The sequence below is a fragment of the Sphaerodactylus townsendi genome, linkage group LG02, assembly GCF_021028975.2.
Source record: "Sphaerodactylus townsendi isolate TG3544 linkage group LG02, MPM_Stown_v2.3, whole genome shotgun sequence".
Classification (NCBI taxonomy): Eukaryota; Metazoa; Chordata; class Lepidosauria; order Squamata; family Sphaerodactylidae; genus Sphaerodactylus; species Sphaerodactylus townsendi.
In genome coordinates, this window is record NC_059426.1 from 131,368,471 (window position 1) to 131,389,834 (window position 21,364).

Here is a 21,364-nt window from a genome sequence, read left to right on the forward strand (position 1 = left end):
TATATTTTCAGTTAACAGACACTTTTGGCCACATTGACAGTAATCCCCTCCCCCTCCCCCCCACCCCCGGACATGTTTTACAACTTGGCAGGAGTTTCATGAAAACTGCCCCCATCACAACTCAGACTGATTAAAAATCCTGTACTGATTTTTCTGTTTATGATGGGTTGGATCCAAAATAACCTTACTGGAGTAGAGCTGGACAACATTTCCATGCCTTCTTACCTCCCTAAACAACATTTTGGCAGTTGGCATCTCCACTTACTCCCTCCATCTTCAGGCCATGGAGACCCACAGAAGTTAAAGCTTCTTAAAAATAATCCAACCATGAGGTTGTAGGATCAATATGGCCACATCAGCACTGAAGAAAGAATATATATCTCCCTCAACTACCCATCCCACCTGTGCAAGCAGGAGAGCATGAAGCAAGGTGTCTGCAGAAGAGCTAAACGTGTGAGGAGATTCATTTGAGTTATCTTGACTTTCATTCCATTAAGAGCTTTAAAAATAAACTGAAGCACCTTCCCTTGAGGCTAGATATAAACAGGCAGCCAATGACAAGCTTTAACCAGTAGTGATATATACTGTTCAAAGTCTACATTGACAAGCAGCCTGGATAGATTTTGGATTAACTCAGGTTTCTGGAATGTCTTCAACAGCATCTCTACATGGAGTATGTTGCAGTAATCTAAACTGGAAGGAATTAAAACATGGGAAACTGTGATTTGATCTAGCTTCCAAAGGAAGGGCTACAGCTAGCAAACTAACCATATTTGCAAAGAGTGCTCACTCTGTGAGCTGCAGAGTGGACCTGAACCTCTACCCGTATATGCTCATCTAAGGTATTTCCAATCTGTGAACTTGCTCTTTAAATGGGAGTTCAACCTGACCCATCACAGGCTGAATCCTGATTCCTTGATCTTCCTTGATCGAACTGTACTACTGACAGTCAGCTACATTGACTAAGCTTCGCATTTATAGGCCTTCATTAATCTTCTTGCTGCCTCTAGGCAAGATGAAGGACATATACTATTCCTCTGATCCAGATGAAAAAGAGTGATAAAGATGTGAGTTATCAGAATATTGGTGAAATTTATTGTCTTGGTTTATCCCCTGACTTCCTCCCCAATGAGGATCCAAAGCAGCTTACTTAGTTCTTGTCTTTGTGATTCGTAGGTTACAGCAGAGCTCCCCCACTTTGAGGTTCTGTGCTGGCAAGCACCCAAGGTTTGGCTGAGGTGGTAGAGGTGCTGTCAGTGTTTTGTTAAAAACTGGGTCCCTTCAGTGGTGGGATTCAGCAGGTTCACACCGGTTCTGCAGAACCAGTTGTTAAAATGGTGCTTGTAAACAACCAGTTTAAATTATTTGAATCCCATCACCGGAACCGGTTGTTAAATTATTTGAATCCCACCACTGGGTCCCTTGCTCTACCACAGGTTAGTCTGGCAACAGTATGAGTGTGAATGTTGGACAATGAAAAAAGCTATCAGGGAGAAATGGATTGTTAAAAAGAGGGTGTTACAGCTACTGAGGACTGTCCAAAAGATAAATAAATGGGTTCCAGATCAAGCTTCGACTGTCCCTGGAAGGTAAAATAACTAAACCAAGGCTGTTGTACTTTAGTCACATAATGAGAAGACAAGAGTCAGTGGAAAAGACAATAATGCTAGGAAAGATTGAAGGCAGCAAGAAAAGAGGAAGAACCAACATGAGATGGATTAACTCTATAAAGGAAGCCATGGTCTTCAGTTTGCAAGACCTGATCAAGGCTGTTAACAATAGGATGTTTTGAAGATTATTGATTCATAGGGTTGCCATGAGTCAGAAAAAACTTGACAGCACTTAAAATGCACACGCATAATTCAGAATTTGGAGTTTATAAGGATGAAACCTACTGATGTTGTTGGAGCTGGTAGACTCATTTCGTGATGACTTTTGTCACAATGTTTAAGAGTGCAATGCATGGGAGGGTGAAGAATCATGGATATGGTGTGAGGGCACGCCAACACAAGCATCCCTTACACCAGTGCTCTTCTGCTACAAAAGCCAGCTCCAGCACAGGTGGGGGTGTTGCAGGTATGCTCCTGGGGGTGGAGCTGACTTTAGTTGGCTTCCCCAGGCTTTTGGAAGCCAGTGAGTTACGCCATGAAAACAGCAGGCATACACTATTGGGGAAAAATGGTGAGTTGGGACTTGCTGTTTTTTTACATGTTCTCTGAGCCTCCCCAGTTTTCTTTGAAGGTGGTATGGCTGCACCATGGTGGCACTTTCCCTGGCCATCACGAAACTGCACTGTAAACTAGTTTCCTACCTACCTGCCCAGTGCACACCAGACAAGGTGCAGTGGGACAAGGCAGATCCTTCTTTTGTTCATTCCCAAAATGTTCTTGTGCCTTTCATTTTAAGTCCTAGACCTGCATGATAGTCTGTTTGGTTGCATTTAAAACATTTTTTGTTATCTCCATTACTGTGAACATGATGAATGTCCCCATGTGTGCTATTGATTCACATTGGTTTATCTATATAACGATTCTCTGTTAATTGTACTGAGTAAATTAAATCATTATGTTGTAGTATTATGCTGTTTGCTTAGACTGTAATTCAGTTTTATGTTTGCAATCTCATTGATTGCCAAATTCACATAACTGTGCAGAAATGCAGTAATATTTGTAATAAACACTATCATCTGCCTTCTGCATCCTGATCTAAAATTAAACAAAACATTGAAGTCTTGTATGTGTTATACTTCTAGAAACACTGCTTATGAAAGAATCTTGCACTAACTGTGTCAAAATATTTGATTCAATTAGGTTAACTCTTTAAACAAAGTCTTAGCCAGGCGCTGTTCTTGTGACATCAGCTGTTTTGAGGATAGTTCATGGTCTGCTTCAGAGGAGCAAAGTGAAACCCCTTTTATCACATGGCACTCCACTGGATCTACCTTGGTGAAGTCTGGTGAGTTTTTATTTATTTATTTATTCTTTCGATTTATAAACTGCCCCATCCCCTAGGGGCTCTGCTTATTTATTATTAGCAATTATTTATTATTAGCAATAGATATGATAAGAACATTAGATATACTTTGGTGTCATATAATGTTAACCACTCAAAATATATCTAGTGGCTGATGGTAATCTTTATAGAAAAAATAAATTTGAGAAAAATGCTTATAGAATCATAGACTCATAGTCCAACCCCCAGCTCAATGCAGGGTCAGCCTAGGGCATCTCTGGCAAGTGTTTATCCAACTGCTGCTTGAAGATTGCCAAATTGGGGGCAGTGGGTTCATTACCTCCCTTACCTCCTTAGGCAGCCAGTTCTACTGTTGAACTGTTTTCACTGTAAAAAATTTTCCCCTAATATCCTTTCTGCCTGTAATTTAAACCCATTATTGTGAGTCCTATCTTCTGCTGCCAACAGGAACAACTCCTTGCCTTTCTTTTAGTGGCAGTCCTTCAAATACTTAGAGCAAACATGTCCCCCCTCAACCTCATCTTCTCCATACTGAACATTCCCAGTCTTCCCATTCCCAGAGACTTACATTCCCAGAGACTTACATTCCCAGAGACTTACATAGAACAGTCTCTCAGGCTTTCCTCGTAGGACTTGGTCTCCAGACCTTTGATCAGTCTTATCACTATCTTCTGCACCTGCTCCATTCTATCTACATCCTTTTTAAAATGAGACCTTCAGAACTGCACAAAGTACTTTAGGTATGGCTTGACCGATGCAGTGTACTATGACATCTTCCAATTTGGACATAAAGAGCTATTCTACATAGTAAAAACTTACAGATAGTCTTTTAATATTTAAGGTACTTTATTGAATAGAGTAGCTTTTCCGGGCTTTTTTGTTGTATTAAAAAGTTAGCTCCTCATATTCAATATAGTATGGTTGGAACCTATGAAGCTTAGCAGAGGATCTTTTCCCACTGCTCCTTTCCCCCACCAGACCTATAAAACTCCTGGAGGTGCCTCTTGAACAAACTTCATCAAATATTGGGGCTACAGTAAGTAATTGGACAAAATCATCCCTACCTCTTCCTGACAGCAGAATTTCCATTTGCATTTCCATTAAGTGCCTTGTAGCATTTAATCCATGATGCTCTTTTGGGTTCCAGCATTAGCTTTTCTTGAAATTTTGGGAAGGGAGAATTCACCTCTGCAAACACTTTCTATTGTCAGTTTATTGAATCAACTCTCTGTTACAGTGTCAGTGAAGGAGAGAAAATTTTTATGGTTAACATTATCCACAAGTTGTCTAATTTTTTATGTGTCAACAACATTTTAAACTTTGTTTAAAATGTAACTTTGTCAAGTCTGTAGTAGAGGGCCTGTGTTTTGTGGTTGTTTGCATTAATTCTGCCTTCAGACTTCTATTAAATATGTCAGCATTTTTCTTAGCTCAGAACCTAAGTTCAGGGCTCTCACTCGTAGACGCTAATGACTGTCTTCTGCCTGGATGGGAGATTTATACATATAATTCCCATTAGTGTTAATCAGTACTATAGCTTTCCAGTGTTGATCTCCTCCCCAGTGATGTGCCTGGCCCTCTTTTAGATTTGAGCTGTAGGGCTTGCAGATCTTATTTGTCTGCATAATTTCAAACTAGATCCCACTCTCTTCTGAGAAGTTCTATTTGTTTCAATAAAGCACTCTGTAGAGGAATAAAGGAGTAGGCAGGCCCAGTGAAGCTGAACAAAGGTAGCTTTTTTGGAGGGGGGGAATAGCAATATTGAGAGGCCAATGTGGGCAATGTATAGCCATGAAAAACTGTCATTGTAGGTTGTCATGTCATACATCATATTCTGTGCTCAGTGTAGTTCATTTCAGAACCATGGATAATGTAAATTGCAGAACATTTTCTCCCATTCCTAAAAGTGTATGTCTGCAGATTCAACTGGAGATGTGCAGGTACAGAAGGGTTGGATCCAGCCAATTGTGCATGGACTGGGCTTATGGAAAGATCTTCCTTCCCATTCGCACTGCAAACCCTTTAGAAATGATATGACTGAAACAAGAAGGGGGAAGTTGTTACCCACTTGCTCTTGTTGTTCTGTGAATGGTGCAAGAATTGTGTGTGAGGGGGTTGCAAATTTCCCCACTCCATTTCAGAACGTTCTTCTGATCTTCAGGTGTGGCTTTTCGTGGAGATGCACTGGGAGAGGGTGGAGATCTGTCCTTCAGGTCACTCTGTTCAACGTTATTTGGCTTCCACCCATATTTGGAGTACTTGTTTGACTGATGTTCTGTAAGTCTAAAATCTGAATACAGTTAGTGTTGGCTTTGTTTTTCATAGGTGAGCCTAAGTAATTTAAGCAATGTGCACACCTTTTAAATGTTTTTTTTTAAGATAAGACTTTTGAATGTTCATGGAAATCCCTGAGTGGTTACAACTGGTTATCCAACATCACTGCTGGTTTTCATCCATCAGAAAGAGTAAGAGTGGAAGATCTGGCGAAAGATACCTTTTCATCACTCAGAGGTAGTTTGTGTGGTCATTAGAAATGCTATATGATGTGTAGAATACATAAGGGCTGGAAATTTTAATCAACCAACAGTGGGCTTAATCAACTGAAGGATTTATATTCAGGTTTCATTATTAATTATTGTCAGATTTAATTATGAATTATTTATATTCAGTCTCTTTGGTTGTTTTATTTATTAATTTAAAAAAATTTTTATAAGACGTTCAGCTTCCAGCCAATGGTTCCAAAGGTCATTGACAAAAGGAAACTTGGAATCCATTAAAATGTGTGCATGCTCTGATGCTGCAGAAGGTTAAACGGGCTAGTTGGGTCTGAGTAGCAGTCCCCTCCCTGTGATACAGTGTGCTATCCATATCTCTTTCTGGCTGCTTGACAACTGTCTGAGATCATGGCACCCAGGAAGCCAGCCCTTAGTTTGCTGCCCTGCCCCCTGGGGTCATTTCCACTGATGGCTGTGCTGTCTGAGGAACCTTCTGTCCACCAGCAAGCAGTCCTTTCTCTCCTGAATGTCCTGGTTCAAGGAGAATGAGCAACCTCCTCTCCTTCTGCAAATCATGCAAATTTTAATCAATCAAATGATTAAAATGCATTTAATTAAGCAACTGTATTTTTAAAATTTAATTGCATTACCACTCTGGCTTTCATGGTTAAACCTCATTACTGTAAATGATTGCTAGGTTTGCTAACCCAGGATAACTTGTCTTGAAAAGAATGGCGCGAAAGTTGGTATATTTAATACAGAATGTTTGATGGCAAAATATGTGAATTTTTTAAAAAGTTGTAATCAGACAAAAATGCTGTTTCTTTCTTCATATTTATATAAAAGACACCAGAGTTGTTCCCATACCTTTATTTTCTCTGTGTGCATGCCCACCTGTGTGTGCTTTCTGCTAGCTAAACTGCCTTTATCACCATAATTTTAAATGAAGTCCTTCAAAATGCTGTTGCTGTGGTACATTTTGGCATCTAGGATTAGGTCATTGGCTCTAAATCTCATTTATGTACTTAATGCAAGGAACGTATTGCTACCTTGGGAATGATGGTAGCTGGATTTCGTCCTATCAAATCCTTACAAGATATTGACATATAAAACAAAATGCTTCCATTTTGTTTTGCATCTTTCCTCATTTTATACTTTTAAATAAAGAAATGTTTATGCAGGCATCTTTTTCATTCATAAAAATGGAAATTGCTCTCCGAGGCTGCAATGGGCAGGCTTGTATTCTTGTTCACGAATACTTTGATGCATTGGCTCATAAAATCTTAACATTTGGCTTGCGCAGCTGAGTTCATGACTGAATACTGAATGCTAAAGAAGTGCTGGCAATTTTGAGAAGCAAAAGGCGGGCCTGCTTTCTGAAGGACCCTTAAGCTAAGTCTTAACAGCCTGGAAATCAGCAAAGAGGCTGTAATCAGGCTTGTAGCGGAGAGCGACAATGTTTGACATAAATCTTTTGGGCATAATATGTAAATTGGAGCAATGGGGCTCTGTAACATTTACTTGGTTCTTGCGATGTTTCCACGGACTTCAGCCAATTCAAATAAATATGTGCTTTTGCCTTTCTGTCTGTTGAATTTTTTTTTTTTTAAAAAAGGTAATGATTGTATCACTGGCCAGCAGCAAGATGCCTGCTGCATTTGGCAGATTACTTACCTTAAAAATATTGTTTTCTATATCTGGCAAATCTGGGACCCAGGTAATACTTGCCTTTTCTGTGGCTGTTTCTTTTGAGCAGGGGGTAGGGACATTGAATGAATTATTGTCCTGTCATCTGAAAGAACGGCCACATGTTTCTTCAGGTACATGTTAACCTCTCCCCCCAAACCCTCTCAAAAAGCTATACCTGCTGTCTGCTTATTCTTCCATCCTGTTCTATCGTGTTTCCCCCAAAATAAGACAGCATCTTATATTAATTTTTGCTCCCAAAGATGCGCTATGTCTTATTTTTAGGGGATGTCTTATTTTTCCGCTCCACAGCTGCATGCTCTGGTCAACGGGCATGCTTCAAAACAAAAACTTCCCTACGTCTTACTTTCGGGGGATGCTTTATATTTAGCACTTCAGCAAAACCTCTACTATGTCTTATTCTCAGGGGATGTCTTATTTTCGGGGAAACATTGTACATCGTTCTGTGAAGATGAAGGAACTGCAAGCCTTGTTGTAAGGCTGATTGTTTTGATGCCCTTTGCAAATCTACTATCAGATATGCAATATTTGTTAGTTTGTTCAATTTACAGGCTGTTTTTCCCCAATGTGCTCAGAGTGGTTTACAGCAATTGTATTGCATGGTATTGTAATACTCATGGTAGTCCCAATATTAAGGGGGAAAAACATTTAGGTTATAAAACATGCAGAAGGAATGTTTAACAATGCTTCCGCATTGTTATTTTAAAATGGTGTTTATTCACATATATCTTCCAGTAGTTGTACACAAAAAAATCTTTATTGTCATTATAAAACAAAGTAGCATTGACCACCAAAGGTTACGTTGGAGTCCTGTTGTGATCCACATGCTACAATTAAACCTTGTACACCGGTTACACAATATGAGCATAATTTTATTTGCATGGCAAATCCCGATCATATTGCCATTTGGGAGGGAGAGTCTGGTTTTAAAAATTGCAACTTTAGGCTTGGATCCACCAGGACATTTTCACAGATGCAAGGTTTTCCTCCAGTGAAGCATGATTGTCTTGCTTTCTCCCGCCTGGTCCACCTGATGAATGATCTCAATAGTCTGGAGGTCAGTTGTAATTCCTACTGGACACAAGGCTGTACCTGAAAGGTGGCAATCCCAGCCTTCATAAACTGGTCCCTCTTTAGCAAGGATCCATCAGCACCAACATAACTAAAGTTCAGGTTACAAAGTTTTCTGTTTAACTAAGGTTTTTAAGTAGATTAAGAATCCTAGTAAAGTAGAGAACCTGGCTAAGTTTAGCTGTGGTTACAAATGGAAAGTAACCAGTGTGGTAGTACTTCACTACCCTGTGGTCCCAATCTTTTGCCAGTTGTTTCGAGCAATCATTACATCTCTCACTGATAACCACTTTTGTGATTGGCCTTTCAGTTTCTAAGCAGAGGCCTGGATGTCAGCATGGTGGCTGATTATAATGCAAGTAGTGAACCTGTAGGGGATATTACAGCCATCAGATTATAATCCACTGGAAGCAAATACTTTTTCTCATCTCTTTATGTAAAACAAACAATAATATCTGTCTTCAAGTTTGTGTTTAAGTTGGGAAATGTGCTTTAATTCTAATTATCTTTAAAAATACAAAAAATACAAAAAATGAGATAGCATTGTAAAAAGCACTGACACAATTGTTGTTTGAAACATTCTTGTGTAGTGGTTTCCCCTCTATTAAAGGCTTAATCCAAACAAGAGTTAACATATCATTTGCTTTTCTTTAGAAATGTTCCTACTATCATTCTGCATAAACATAACATTTTCTCCTGCCTTTAACATCTGCATTATTTTTCCACATGAAGCTCATCTAAACTCAGAAGGATTGGAACTGAAAGATATTGTTTTAGTCCATCTGTACATGAAGAGCATGAAAGATTTTTCTGTGATAAATTCAGCCTATATGACAACATTTGATTTGTGTCCCCCAGCAAGGTAAGTTCCTTATATCTATTATATATTGAAATATACTTTGTTTTGCTTTATGTGTTTTATTTATGAAGTTTTTCATCAGATTTGGTCTATCTCAGTTGGGTCTGGATTTCTTCTCACCCTATTTGTATACCTCTTGTGTACTTCACACTATTTGTGTATCTCTTTTTAAAGATGTAGAACTGGATCCTACAGATCTATTTTCTTTATTACTTAGAGCCTTTTCTAGTGCAACAACATTTTGCATTGGCAGAACTCATGAAGCAAAGCTCTGGCATTAGCAGAATGGATCTGAACCCAGCTCAGTTTCAGCAGTAATGTGTGAATGTTGATGCATAATCCAAGTTTAGACCTTCCATTCCCAGCAAGTCACTCAATTCCTTGAAACCGCTGTTGAATTATCTCTTCATCGTTCACCAATAGTTAACAAATGCCTGGCATGTAGGATTCCAAAGCTTCCTGCTATAACAGGAGCCCTCCTACTGATCTTCTCTGATCTTCGAGCAGCAGTAGGAGAAAAAGAAAAGAAAAAAAGTCACTGCTGCCTCTGCACTTGTATGTCATTGCTGCTTACAACCCAGAAGCAGCAGTGGGCAAATCTAGTAATTGTTGTAAACTCTGTGGTAAAGCCATAGTTTTTGTTTCTGTATTCTTGCAGCAAAATAAAAAATGTCCTGGTGCACAAACAGCAAAGGCTCTTCCTTCTTTCCCTGGACTATCAGCCTCCACAATCTATTTTGGTGACTCAGGATGTCTTTAAAGCAGATTACAGTGTGGCACTACAGGGCTGCACTTCAGTGGGTGAGACCACAAAAGCTCCTATCTCCTCTGGTGTGTTTTCCATCCTGCAGAAATTAGTGATCTCTCTCAGCTTTGCTGCAATACTAAAGATGAGTCCAAAAATTTCCTCTAGTCTACTCCTCTGCCCTCATCATCATGTTTCCTAGATTTACCTTCCTAGTGAATAGCCATATTAGAGCTTTCAGTCATTCAGCGCAAGTATGTTCTCATTCCTGTTCAGTGGGATCATCTTCAAATATATTTCTTTTCTTGATTCTTAGTAAAAATGTTAATATTATATAAAGTTAATGAAGTAAGGCTTGTACAATTAAAATATTTTTAATGCTGCATAAAATCTTGAATAAGAAGCAAGTTGGCTAGGGTTTTTTTTCCTTCTTCTGTTGAGTGCTTCATTACTTATTCCAGTTAATAAGATATATTTCTCCCTACTTAATAATAGCTTTGCTAGTAATTGGATCTCTGTGAAACTGGGTGCATTGGAGACTTTCTTGAGATAAATATCCACAGTTAGTTATTAATGTCATGCCCCACAATTTACACCAAAAAATTGGGGAAAAGGATAAGTTTTATTCCAATATATAATCAGTTGAGTTGAGGTCCAGAAATAATGGAATTAGCTTTAAGGCTCTACTTTTTAGGCAGCAAAAGCATATAGAGATACTGTAATAAACTGGGGAAGTGATCCATCAAGTAGAACTATGTACTATTTATTTATGTCATCTAAAGTCCACCTTTTTCACTGAAACTCAAGGCAAATTACAACACCCGAGACAATTTGAATCAACAGGAATGGGACATCCAATAAACGGTGCCATAGAGGTTTGGATTGCAGGAGTCTGAAAACGGAACTAAAACCAATCTGAATCAAAGCCATGAGCATTAAGGGCTGTGTGGCTGTGGTACGGTTGGTTTTAGCTCCTAACACATCTTGATATCCATAACTGAGATGGGAGAAACGTTAGGAGCCAAAACCACCAGGCTGCCACACAGTCTGGAAACTTCACAACAGCTAGTTGATTCCAGGTGTGAAAGCCTTCGACAACACATGAGCATGAACTTGACATGTTAAAAGGATCAGGAGTTACATAACAGGATCATACATATAGCAACAAGGAGTTACGTAACAGAATCATACTTATAGCAACAAAATCACAGTACAGACCACAGTTCCTATCCCTTTACTGACATCTTTCTGAAAAAATGCCACTTCAGTGAATCATTCAGTTTTGTGTAATTTGCAAAAAGCCAGGTGAATGGGAGCCTTCCTGATCTTATCAGGCAGGCTATTCCACAAGGCGAGGGCCACAACGGACAACACACATGTATGAGTAGTTGTTGATTTTGCTCATTTGAAGAAAGGCCTTATCAGATGAGCAAAGCTGTTGTGGTGGGGCATAGGGGGAGAGGCATTCCCACACTATGAAGTGCTTTGTATGCGATGAATTTGATAGCTGATTCACCTCCAAATGAGAGTAACTATGCATTCGCTTCATGTCTCTTAGTTGACTTTTAAGAAGGAGAAGAAGAAGAGCTGGATTTATATCTCCCCTTTCTCTCCCCTTTCCCAGGCTGCTGGCTCTCAACGTTAAAAAGGTGGCAGAACAGCTTTTAAACTGATCCTTGGGGGAAAGCCGACAGGAGCTGAGGTGACTTCGGTTCGGAATACAGAGTCCATGGGGATGCAGACAGAGAGGGAGGTTTTTCTAAATCAACCACATACAAGCAAGGAGCATAGCAATGTGATAAGTGATAGTGTCTACAAAAGGCTAGAGGGCAAATCACATAAATCCCAGGTTAGGGACAGAGACAGAGTATACAAGTGTCTCTATGCTAATAGTAGAAGCATTCAACCTAAAATGGGGGAGCTGGAGTACAGAGTTTTGAAGGAGGACATTGATATAGTGGGCATCACAGAGACATGGTGGAATGAGGAGAACCAGTGGGATGCTGTTATCCCAGGTTACAGGCTCTACAGGAAGGATAGGACAGGGCTTATTGGGGGTGGGGTGGCCCTCTACATCAAAGAGAGCATAGTGTCACATAAAATAGACAATGCAGGGGGGAGCTGATTCCTCTACAGAAGCACTGTGGATATCAAATACACCAGGGTGTGAAACATAGTTTAACAGTGCAGGAATATATTATCGAGTCCCCCCTGACCAAAGTGCACAAGAGGGATTCTGAGGATGGAAAAAAAAAGAAATTAGAGAGGCCAACAAAAGCAAAAATGTGCGTAGGTAATGGGCGCATTTTAACTATCCCCACATAAACTGGAAAAAATGCATGTTCAGGTGCGCATAGTAAGGCAGAGAACATTCCTGGATATGATCGCACTTCCGAAAATGACTGTGGCTTAGGAACAGATGGTAGTTTGTAGAACCAACCAGGAGAGGTGTGATCCTAGATTTGGTGAATTCTATGTGGGACCCAGGACCTGGTGCAAAGCGGAAGTCCAGTGTTGTTGGAGCCCGATAGGGGAATAAGCGACCACAATGCTGTCAGATTCAGTATCTCTGCATGCGAACAAGTGACAACTACTAATGTAGTTACATTAGCCTTCAGAAAGGGAAATTTCTCAAAGATGAGAGGGGATAGATGCATGCAGGAAGCTGAAAGGGAAAATCAAGAGAGTCAAAAATGTCCAAGGTGCTTGGAGGTTATTTAAAAACACAGTCTTAAAAGCTCAGCTGGAATGTGTTCCGCAGGTTAGGAAAGGCAGCTCCCAGTCCAAAAGAAAACCACCATGGTTAACAAGGGAGGTTGAGGAAATTATTAGGAAAAAAAAGATGTCTTTTAGAAAATGGAAGTCCAGTTTGGCTGATGAAGAATATGAGAGGGAACACAAATGGTGGCAAAAGAGAAGCAAGTTAGCTGTAAGGGAGGCAAAAAAGGATTATGAGGAACGCATGGCTGCAAACATCAAGACCAGCAACAAACAGTTCTTCAAGTACATCAAAAGCAGGAAGCCAGCTAGGGAAGCGGTAGGCCCGTTAGATGATGAAGGAACAAAAGGTGTGCTAAAAGATGACAGGGAGATTGCAGAGAAGCTGAATGAATTCTTTGCATCTGTCTTCACCCAAGAGGAGGTGAGGAAAATTCCTGCACCTGAACCAAGCTTCTTAGGAGGTGAATCCGAGGAACTAGCGAAGATAGTGGTAGACAAGGAAGAAGTTCTGGCAGCCATTGATAAACTAAATGCTACCAAATCCCTGGGCCCAGATTGCATTCATCCAAGAGTTCTTAAAGAGCTCAAGCATGAAATTGCTGATGTTCTCACATTAATATGCAACTTATCCCTGAAATCAGGCTCCATCCCTGAAGACTGGAAGATGGCCAATGTCACACCAATCTTTAAGAAAGGGTCTAGGGGGGACCCAGGAAATTACAGGCCAGTCAGTTTGACATCTGTTCCTGGTAAATTAGTAGAATCTATCATTAAAGATAAAATTATTAAACATGTAGAAAAGCAAGACCTGCTGAGGAAGAGTCAGCATGGCTTTTGTAGAGGCAAGTCCTGTCTTACAAACTTACTAGAGTTCTTTGAGGGTGTAAACAGACATGTGGATAAGGGGGAACCAGTGGACATTGTCTACTTGGATTTCCAAAAGGCTTTTGACAAAGTTCCTCACCAGAGACTGTTGAGAAAACTGAGCAATGAAGGAATAAGAGGGGAAGTCCTCCAATGGATTAAAAACTGGTTGAGGAACAGGAAACAAAGGGTGGGTATAAATGGGAAGTTCTCACAATGGAGAGATGTAAAGAGTGGTGTCCCCCACGGATACGTTTTGGGACCAGTGCTCTTTAACTTATTCATAAATGACCTGGAAGTAGGGGTGGCTAGTGTGGTGGCTAAGTTTGCAGATGATACCAAATTATGTAGGGTGGTAAGAACCACAAAGGATTGCGAAGAGCTCCAAGTGGACCTTGATAAATTAGGTGAGTGGGCTAAGAAATGGCAAATGCAGTTCAATGTAGCTAAATGTAAAGTGATGCACATAGGGGCAAAAAATCCAAACTTCACATGCACGCTACAGGGGTCAGTGCTATCAGTCACAGACCAGGAAAGGGATTTGGGCGTCTTAGTTGATAGTTCCATGGGAATGTCAACTCAATGCATGGCAGCTGTGAAAAAGGCAAACTCTATGCTGGGGATCATTAGGAAAGGAGTTGATAATAAAACTGCAAGGATTGTCATGCCCTTATATAAAGCAGTGGTGCGACCGCACTTGGAGTACTGTGTTCAGTTCTGGTCGCCACATCTCAAAAAGGATATCGAAGAGATAGAAAAAGTGCAGAGAAGGGCAACGAGGATGATTGAAGGATTGGAGCACCTTCCTTATGAGGAGAGGCTGCAGCGTTTGGGACTCTTTAGTTTGGAGAGGAGACGTCTGAGGGGGGATATGATTGAATATAAAATTATGCATGGGGTAGAAAATGTGGACAGAGAGAATTTTTTCTCTCTTTCTCACAATACTAGAACCAGGGGGCATTCATTGAAAATGCTGGGGGGAAGAATTAGGACTAATAAAAGGAAACACTTCTTCACGCAATGTGTGATTGGTGTTTGGAATATGCTGCCACAGGAGGTGGTGATGGCCACTAACCTGGATAGCTTTAAAAGGGGCTTGGACAGATTTATGAAGGAGAAGTCAATCTATGGCTACCAATCTTGATCCTCCTTGATCTCAGATTGCAAATGCCTTAGCAGACCAGGTGCTCAGGAGCAGCAGCAGCAGCAGAAGGCCATTGCTTTCACATCCTGCATGTGAGCTCCCAAAGGCACCTGGTGGGCCACTGCGAGTAGCAGAATGCTGGACTAGATGGACTCTGGTCTGATCCAGCAGGCTAGTTCTTATGTTCTTATGTTCTTATGTTCTCCTATAGGAGACTTAAAAGGGCTTACAAGCTCCTTTCCCTTCCCCCCTCACAACAAACACCCTGTGAGGTAGGTGGAGCTGAGAGAGCTCAGAAGAACTGTGACTAGCCGAAGGTCACCCAGCTGGCATGTGTTGGAGTGCACAGGCTAATCTGAATTCCCAAGATAAGCCTCCATAGCTCAGGCGGCAGAGCAGGGAATCAAACCTGGTTCCTCCAGATTAGAGTACACCTGCTCTTAACCACTATGCCACTGCTGCTCCAAGGAAGAGTCCCTTACATAAGGTCCCTTACAAAAGGTAGAGTCCCTTACATAGAGTCCCTTACATAAGGTAGACTTATGTATAGTCCTTTTCAGTAATCTAGTCTAATGTAACTGTGGAAAGGATCCAGGTGACCAGACCAGCCATGTCAAGGAAGGGAGCCATCTTCTGGGCTAGATTGAGTTGGAAGAATGTTCCTTGCAGCTACATTAACTTGCTTCTCCATAAGCAGTGCTGAATTCTCTCTATAAACCTCTCTATAACCTCCAGACTCTTACCTGAGTCAGGAAGGTTCAGCTGAACACCATCAAAAATGGAAAATACAGTCTCTATCAAGATCTCTGCCTTCCCAGGTAACATCATTTGCATTCTGGCTGGGTTCAGTTTCAGTTTGTTCATTTTCAGCCATTTGTCCACAGCAGTCAGGCAGTGGCTCAAGACCTCTGAAAGATTTTGATGTAACACTGAATGTCATCTGCATAGTGGTGACATCCAATTACAAAGCTATAAATGACTTCTAAAGGCTTTGCATAGAGGTTGAAAAGATGGGGATAAGATAGAACCCTGCAGAACTCCAAAAGACAGCTCCAACATTGATGATAGCTGGTCTCCAGTGGCAACCCTTTCAGCCTCATCCATGATTTAGCCATCTGAATGAGGCTTGTATGGGGTTCCAGCCTAAACCACACTGAACCAGAGGTGTATGTGTCTCACTGTGTGTGAGAGACAGAAGGAATGAGAACTGTGAAACTACTTTATTAGGAGGTCCAGGTTGCTCTTTCTTTTTCAGCTTTTCGCTGTTTGGATCTATGTGCAGTAGAATCCTCCTTTTTTGCTGTTCTGTTAGCCCTTTTGTTCATGCTATTTATTTTGTTATTTGTTTTACTTTACATTTTGGTTTATAGTGGATTTCTTATTAGCTATTTCAGAGAAGTGTTGTGAAAGGTTGGATACAGATATTATCAGATGAAAATAATGCTCAAATATGAATCAATGAGAAACAGTAAGTCATTTTATAAATAAGAAACAAAGTAATAGTTCCTAAAGTACATCCCATAGTGAAAAGAGCTATAGAAATGGCAGTGGGCATTAATACTTCAAGTGACTTCTGGAAACTTGCACAGCTTTGGAATAAAACCACAAAGTGAAGAAAACATCCAGCTTATTCAGTCCCATTACTTGTGCCAGGCAAGCTTCAGTGTTAAAGCTTTCTTCACTTTAATTCCCATCTGCATCTCTAAGAGGCTAAACTTCTAACCTCAAGCAGGTTCTGAGCATTACAGATGCATGTGTTTTGCCCATGTGAAGCCTTCTTGAGAGAATTGGGTGTTTTTCCATAATCCTGGACTGAGCCTACAACATAGGAATCAAACTTTATTCAGTCTCCAAAATATGCCAGATTATAATTTGCCTTTACCATTTTGTGGTTGCAGAGTGTGTGTAGAAGCCCCCTTACCTGAAGGAATATTATTTCAGATGGACTGCCTCGCACACAAGTATAGTGAGATAAGTGGTGATGTACCCTGTTATGAGAAGCAGGTCATGCACGTGCAGAGCATTTCTCACTGGGCTCCTGCCAACATAGGACCTTACAGTCAGTGTGTACAGGTATGTCATTTTTAGTCCCACTCTGGATGACCATCTTTATGAAGGGTTATTTCAGTTGTGTGCATGCTTTTAGCGAAACCTTTGCATGTATTTGAATCTATTTATTGATGTGCTGGTCCAGCCTTCTTACAGAATGCATCATTTTATAATTTACAAACAAGATGACAAACATGCTTAGAAATACAAATATATGCAAAATCAGAATTGTAACGTTTGAAGAAGGGTGTTCCATTATGGAGTGAGTTCAGATATGGAACACACGAAGCTGCCTTATACTAAGTTAGATCATTGGTTCATCAAGATTAGTATTGTTTAATCTGACTGGCAGTGGCTCTCCAGAATTTCGGGTAGAGGTCTTTCTTTTTACCTCAATGAGATCTGTATGGATTAGTGCAAACAATGAGTATCAAAAAACCTATTTTAAGTATTTTCAGCATGGTGTGATGATTAAGAGCAGGTGGACTCTAAATTGGAGAACTGTATTCGATTCCCTGTTTCTCCACCTAAACGGCATCCTCTAATCTGGTAAATCAGATTTGGTTCCCTACTTCTCCACATGAAGCCTGCTGGGTGACCTTGGGCTAGTCACAGTTCTCTCCAAACTCTCTCAGCCCCACGTACCTCATAAGATGTCTGTTGTGGGAAGAGGAAGGGAGGAGTTTATAAGCTGTGTTGAGACTCTTTACAGGAGAGAAATCAAAACTCTTCTTCTGCATCAGGACATCTGCTCAAATTTGAATTTGCTCTTGATTGGTCTGAGTTTGAATAAGTGCATTGAACTTGCAGCTGAGTAGATTTTGAGGGACTTCACCTTTCCTGTTGTTAGAGTAGAAGTTCTGATCCTACTTTCCTTTTCAGTAGTATTGGCTTATGGCAATATTGAGTATGTGCTCATCTGTCTGCTCCAGGCTTCTGCTTGGACTTTCACCTTTTTTGCTCTTGTGGTTACATGGGAGATTGTGGTGTGCTGGAGGCAGATTAGTCCACTTGGATAATTCCTGAGGTTCCATCTCTGGATATCTACTTGGATCCAGCTATTAGATATTGGCCATGGGGCCTTTCTCTGAAATCCTTAGGTTCTCAGTTTATGTGGTATATAAATGTTCACAGTGAAATGGTCATTTTTTAACAAAAGGATGATTATGAATGAAACCCATTTTAATGATGAGTTTGTGTGATTATGATGATGAAAAATATTGTAAAAAGTGCTTTGTGTAGAAATCACATATATTTATCACTTTAAAGATCATTGTTAAATGTAGAGTGGTCTGTGCAATTATCAACTCAAAGGGTAAGTACTGCCACCTGTGACAGAAACAGAGTTGGTTTCAGTTTCAGGAGAAAAAAATGGAAAATGCAAGTTGATGCTTGTTGAGAAGAGACAAACAAGTACAGTATTAAATGCTAGGAACAGAAAATCAGATGTAGCAGGAGCACATGTAAATATGTAATGACTGAGCAAGCAATAACAGCAAGAATTGGTTAGCAATCAGGATACTGAAAGCTAGTCAGAGATCTGGAGCAGAAGGAGAAAAAAAGCCTTGAATAAAATCATAGCCACTATGCAGGTACAAAATAGGAGAAAGTATGGGCAGACATACAAAATTTTCAGCAATTTCTGGACTCATGGGAAAAAACAAGTTTTCAGAGTTTATTTTTTTGAAAAAATATTCACTATCAAAAAGAGCTTGAAACTATTCTACTGTAGTACATGCAACAATTTTTTTGCTATCCGAGAACAGGCAAAAGTTGAAATGACAAAACAACAATTTTGTAGTTTTAAAAAACAAAACGTTATTTGGATAGAAAGTCTCACATAGTCACAGAAGGGCTGACAGCAGATTTAATTCTCAAGTTAAACTTTATAAGACTGAATACATTGGACTCTTCAATAGTGTATAATCATTCACTTGGTAGCAACTGTGCACCATATTAGTCATATTTCAGTAATAAACACATCCATATGTTTTGTATGTAATATGGTCAAAAATTGTAATTATCTAATGCTGTAGGTTGTTTTACATCAAAATGTTTATACAACACATCTTGAGAGAGGAAAACTGTCTTAAAATTTCAGTCATTACAAATATTTTATAGGAGGGCTTTTTAAAGTATATTCCCAAAGTTCCAGTTTTCTATGAGGAAAATTGTCGAAAAGGCCTGGGAGACAAAGCCCCCCCACCCAGTTTTTTCCTTTCTCATTCAGACCTTCACATCTTTGACTATGAGTATCCAAATATTCTTTTAGTTGCTCAGACAACCAATAATTTATTTAACTTCCTCTGAAACTTCTTTCTGTTTGCCAGCTAATTCCCTGGTGCTTGTCGGCACTTTCTATTTTGCTTCAGTTAAGATGTTTTATCATAAAATGTTATAAATAATTTTAGCTGCATGCCAACTAGAATGGTTATACTACCTCCAATGGCTTTTAGCCGTTTATATTATAGAAGGTTTTAAAAAAACACTTTCAAATCATTTAAGGCATTTTATTCTAGATCACCTTGAAAGATTATCTGGAATAAATTCTTTAAATGTGCATCATTGTAAAGTTGTTAGTACATCAAGTATTTTTAAATAACATCCTTGGAAGAACAGCTGTCCAGAATGCCCAAAGCCAAATTTACAAGGATATGTCTGAGGAATTCAGGAAGACTTTAATCAGCTTCACTCATGGCAGTGTAGCCCATGAAATGTTTTTTAAAAGCTGTATCATATCACTTTATAACATATATCTCTTTTTTAGCTTCACTGTATTTCTTTTAAGAGTCTGAGCTAGCCATCTCTTTGGATTATGGTTTGGATGTACTTGATTGTAATCTGTGTTACTTGTTCAGAGTCCATTAATGACATTTCACGTCATACAACTAGTTGGCCCTGCCTTGCTGCTCATTGAGCCAGATTGCTGTAATACATGCCTAATCAGCTTTTAACGTTAGGATTATATCCTAAATAATTGCTATTTTTCCATGAGCTAACCTGGCATTCAGCGGCAGAACTGTTTGACCCCATGACTTGGTAATGTGACTGCCAAGAAGCCATTGATCGAGAGGGGAATCAGGATAGGCCCATTATGCTAGACCCTGAAAGCTGCTAACTAACTCATCTTCTCACATCTTCCCCACCAGTCACCATAATGACTGCCGCCAAAATCCACAAAACACCACAAAAACAAAAAAATCCTCAAAGACCTGCCATGCAAACATGTTACCATGCAACACTAAAACAACCTACCCTTGCTTTTGTATGAACCAGAGTAGTGAGTAATCCCATTTGGGAGTGACCTTCCAGCAGCAATACATGCCAACTGGCAAGGAATAGTCTAAATGTTTGTAGATATTCCAGATCCTTCAGCTCCATATTTTTTTGCTCCAGCTGGACCGTTCAACTTCTATTCATGGAAATGCTCTGGTGGGCCTAAATCATTATTTACACAGGGATCATTAGCAAATCCTCTAGCTTAAAACTGACATTTTTCTTAATAAATTCTACAAAATATAAATAACCATTCTGTGCTTCTGGCTCAGTTAAGACATCGTGTGAAACCATGGTCAGTATTCATATTCCATGAGAAATCGTAGTTAATTCTAACTGTCATTAATAAACCGACTTCAAACCATGGTTTCAGATCTTGGTTTGACATAACCCAACTAACCATAAATATTGTAGTGGTTAAGGTAATTGTTAGTTTAATTAACATAGTTTTGCACCGTTACTTTAATTAATCTATAGTGTTCCATTATGTCTGAACTGTGCTAGTATCTTCTTCGAATTCTCTAGTTTTCTCAGGAACGATCAGCAAAAAGTAATTTAGAAAATTATCATGAACGTTGTTCATCTTTCCCAGCTATCATGGGAGTTTCAGAAAATGTTCCCATTTTTGAAGATGTACAGAGCAATAACTTCAGTACTTGTTCTGGCATGAATATTATTCAATTTAAAGGTGTTACATTGTGTGGAAATGTTATCCATGACACTGGCCTGCTGAAGAAACAAATGTAAACATTACAATATACTGTAAGATGCCCTCCTAACCACAGAATGGCAGAACTAACATTGATTGTGATCTGAATCCAATTAGATATACTTACAGCAAAAATGAGAACACAAATATCCTTTCTTGAAATCACACGTGCATCAGCCCAAAGCTCTTACCGTGCAGCATAACAAAGTGGTATACAGGAAAAAATGAGGACTATAATAATAAAGTGGTATACTTTATGCTCCTCCCCAGCACACATGCTTGACTCAGACTTTGCTGGCTCAGAAATTTGTGTTCATTTGACTGCTTTATCTGCTAGTAACCTTGGTGGTAAAATACACATTAAGAATATAAATATGTTTATAATGATGTTCTAGGTCAGCATTCTAAAAAGTTAATTGAGTAACATGAAATTATGGTTTTTACATTGCTTTTTTTGTAGGCAATTCAGCAAACACTTTTTAAGAAAATATCTTGTTTCATCCGACTGGAAATTCTATTCTCTTCCACCCTGTAACTCTGAAGCGTAAAGGTATATTTTCTGTCCTCCACTGTTGGGAGGAATGATTATATACAAATCAATCTCTGTCCATGTAGAGGTTTCATTCCTGTAAGGATAGTACTATTGATGGTGTTTGTATTTTGTATTTGAATTTAGATTTATACCCCGCCCTAACCCCGCAGGGCTCAGGGTGGCTAACAACTTAGCAAAACAATATACATTAAAACAGAG

General features: G+C 39.6%; 1 protein-coding gene across 3 annotated transcripts in view; it reads left to right on the top strand.

Moving 5' to 3' along the window:
• The window catches only part of DPH6 (diphthamine biosynthesis 6), a 273,005-nt gene that overhangs the window by 108,244 nt on the left and 143,397 nt on the right, over window positions 1-21,364 (top strand). For all 3 annotated transcript variants that reach the window (XR_007243639.1, XM_048486218.1, XM_048486219.1), the window contains exons 9-12: window positions 2,811-2,955; window positions 5,353-5,484; window positions 8,979-9,108; window positions 16,478-16,652. Coding sequence is in view for 2 of the 3 variants with exons in the window: in XM_048486218.1 (XP_048342175.1) it covers window positions 2,811-2,955; window positions 5,353-5,484; window positions 8,979-9,108; window positions 16,478-16,652 (582 nt within the window). In the remaining variant the exon portion in view is untranslated. The remainder of the gene's footprint in view (window positions 1-2,810; window positions 2,956-5,352; window positions 5,485-8,978; window positions 9,109-16,477; window positions 16,653-21,364) is intronic.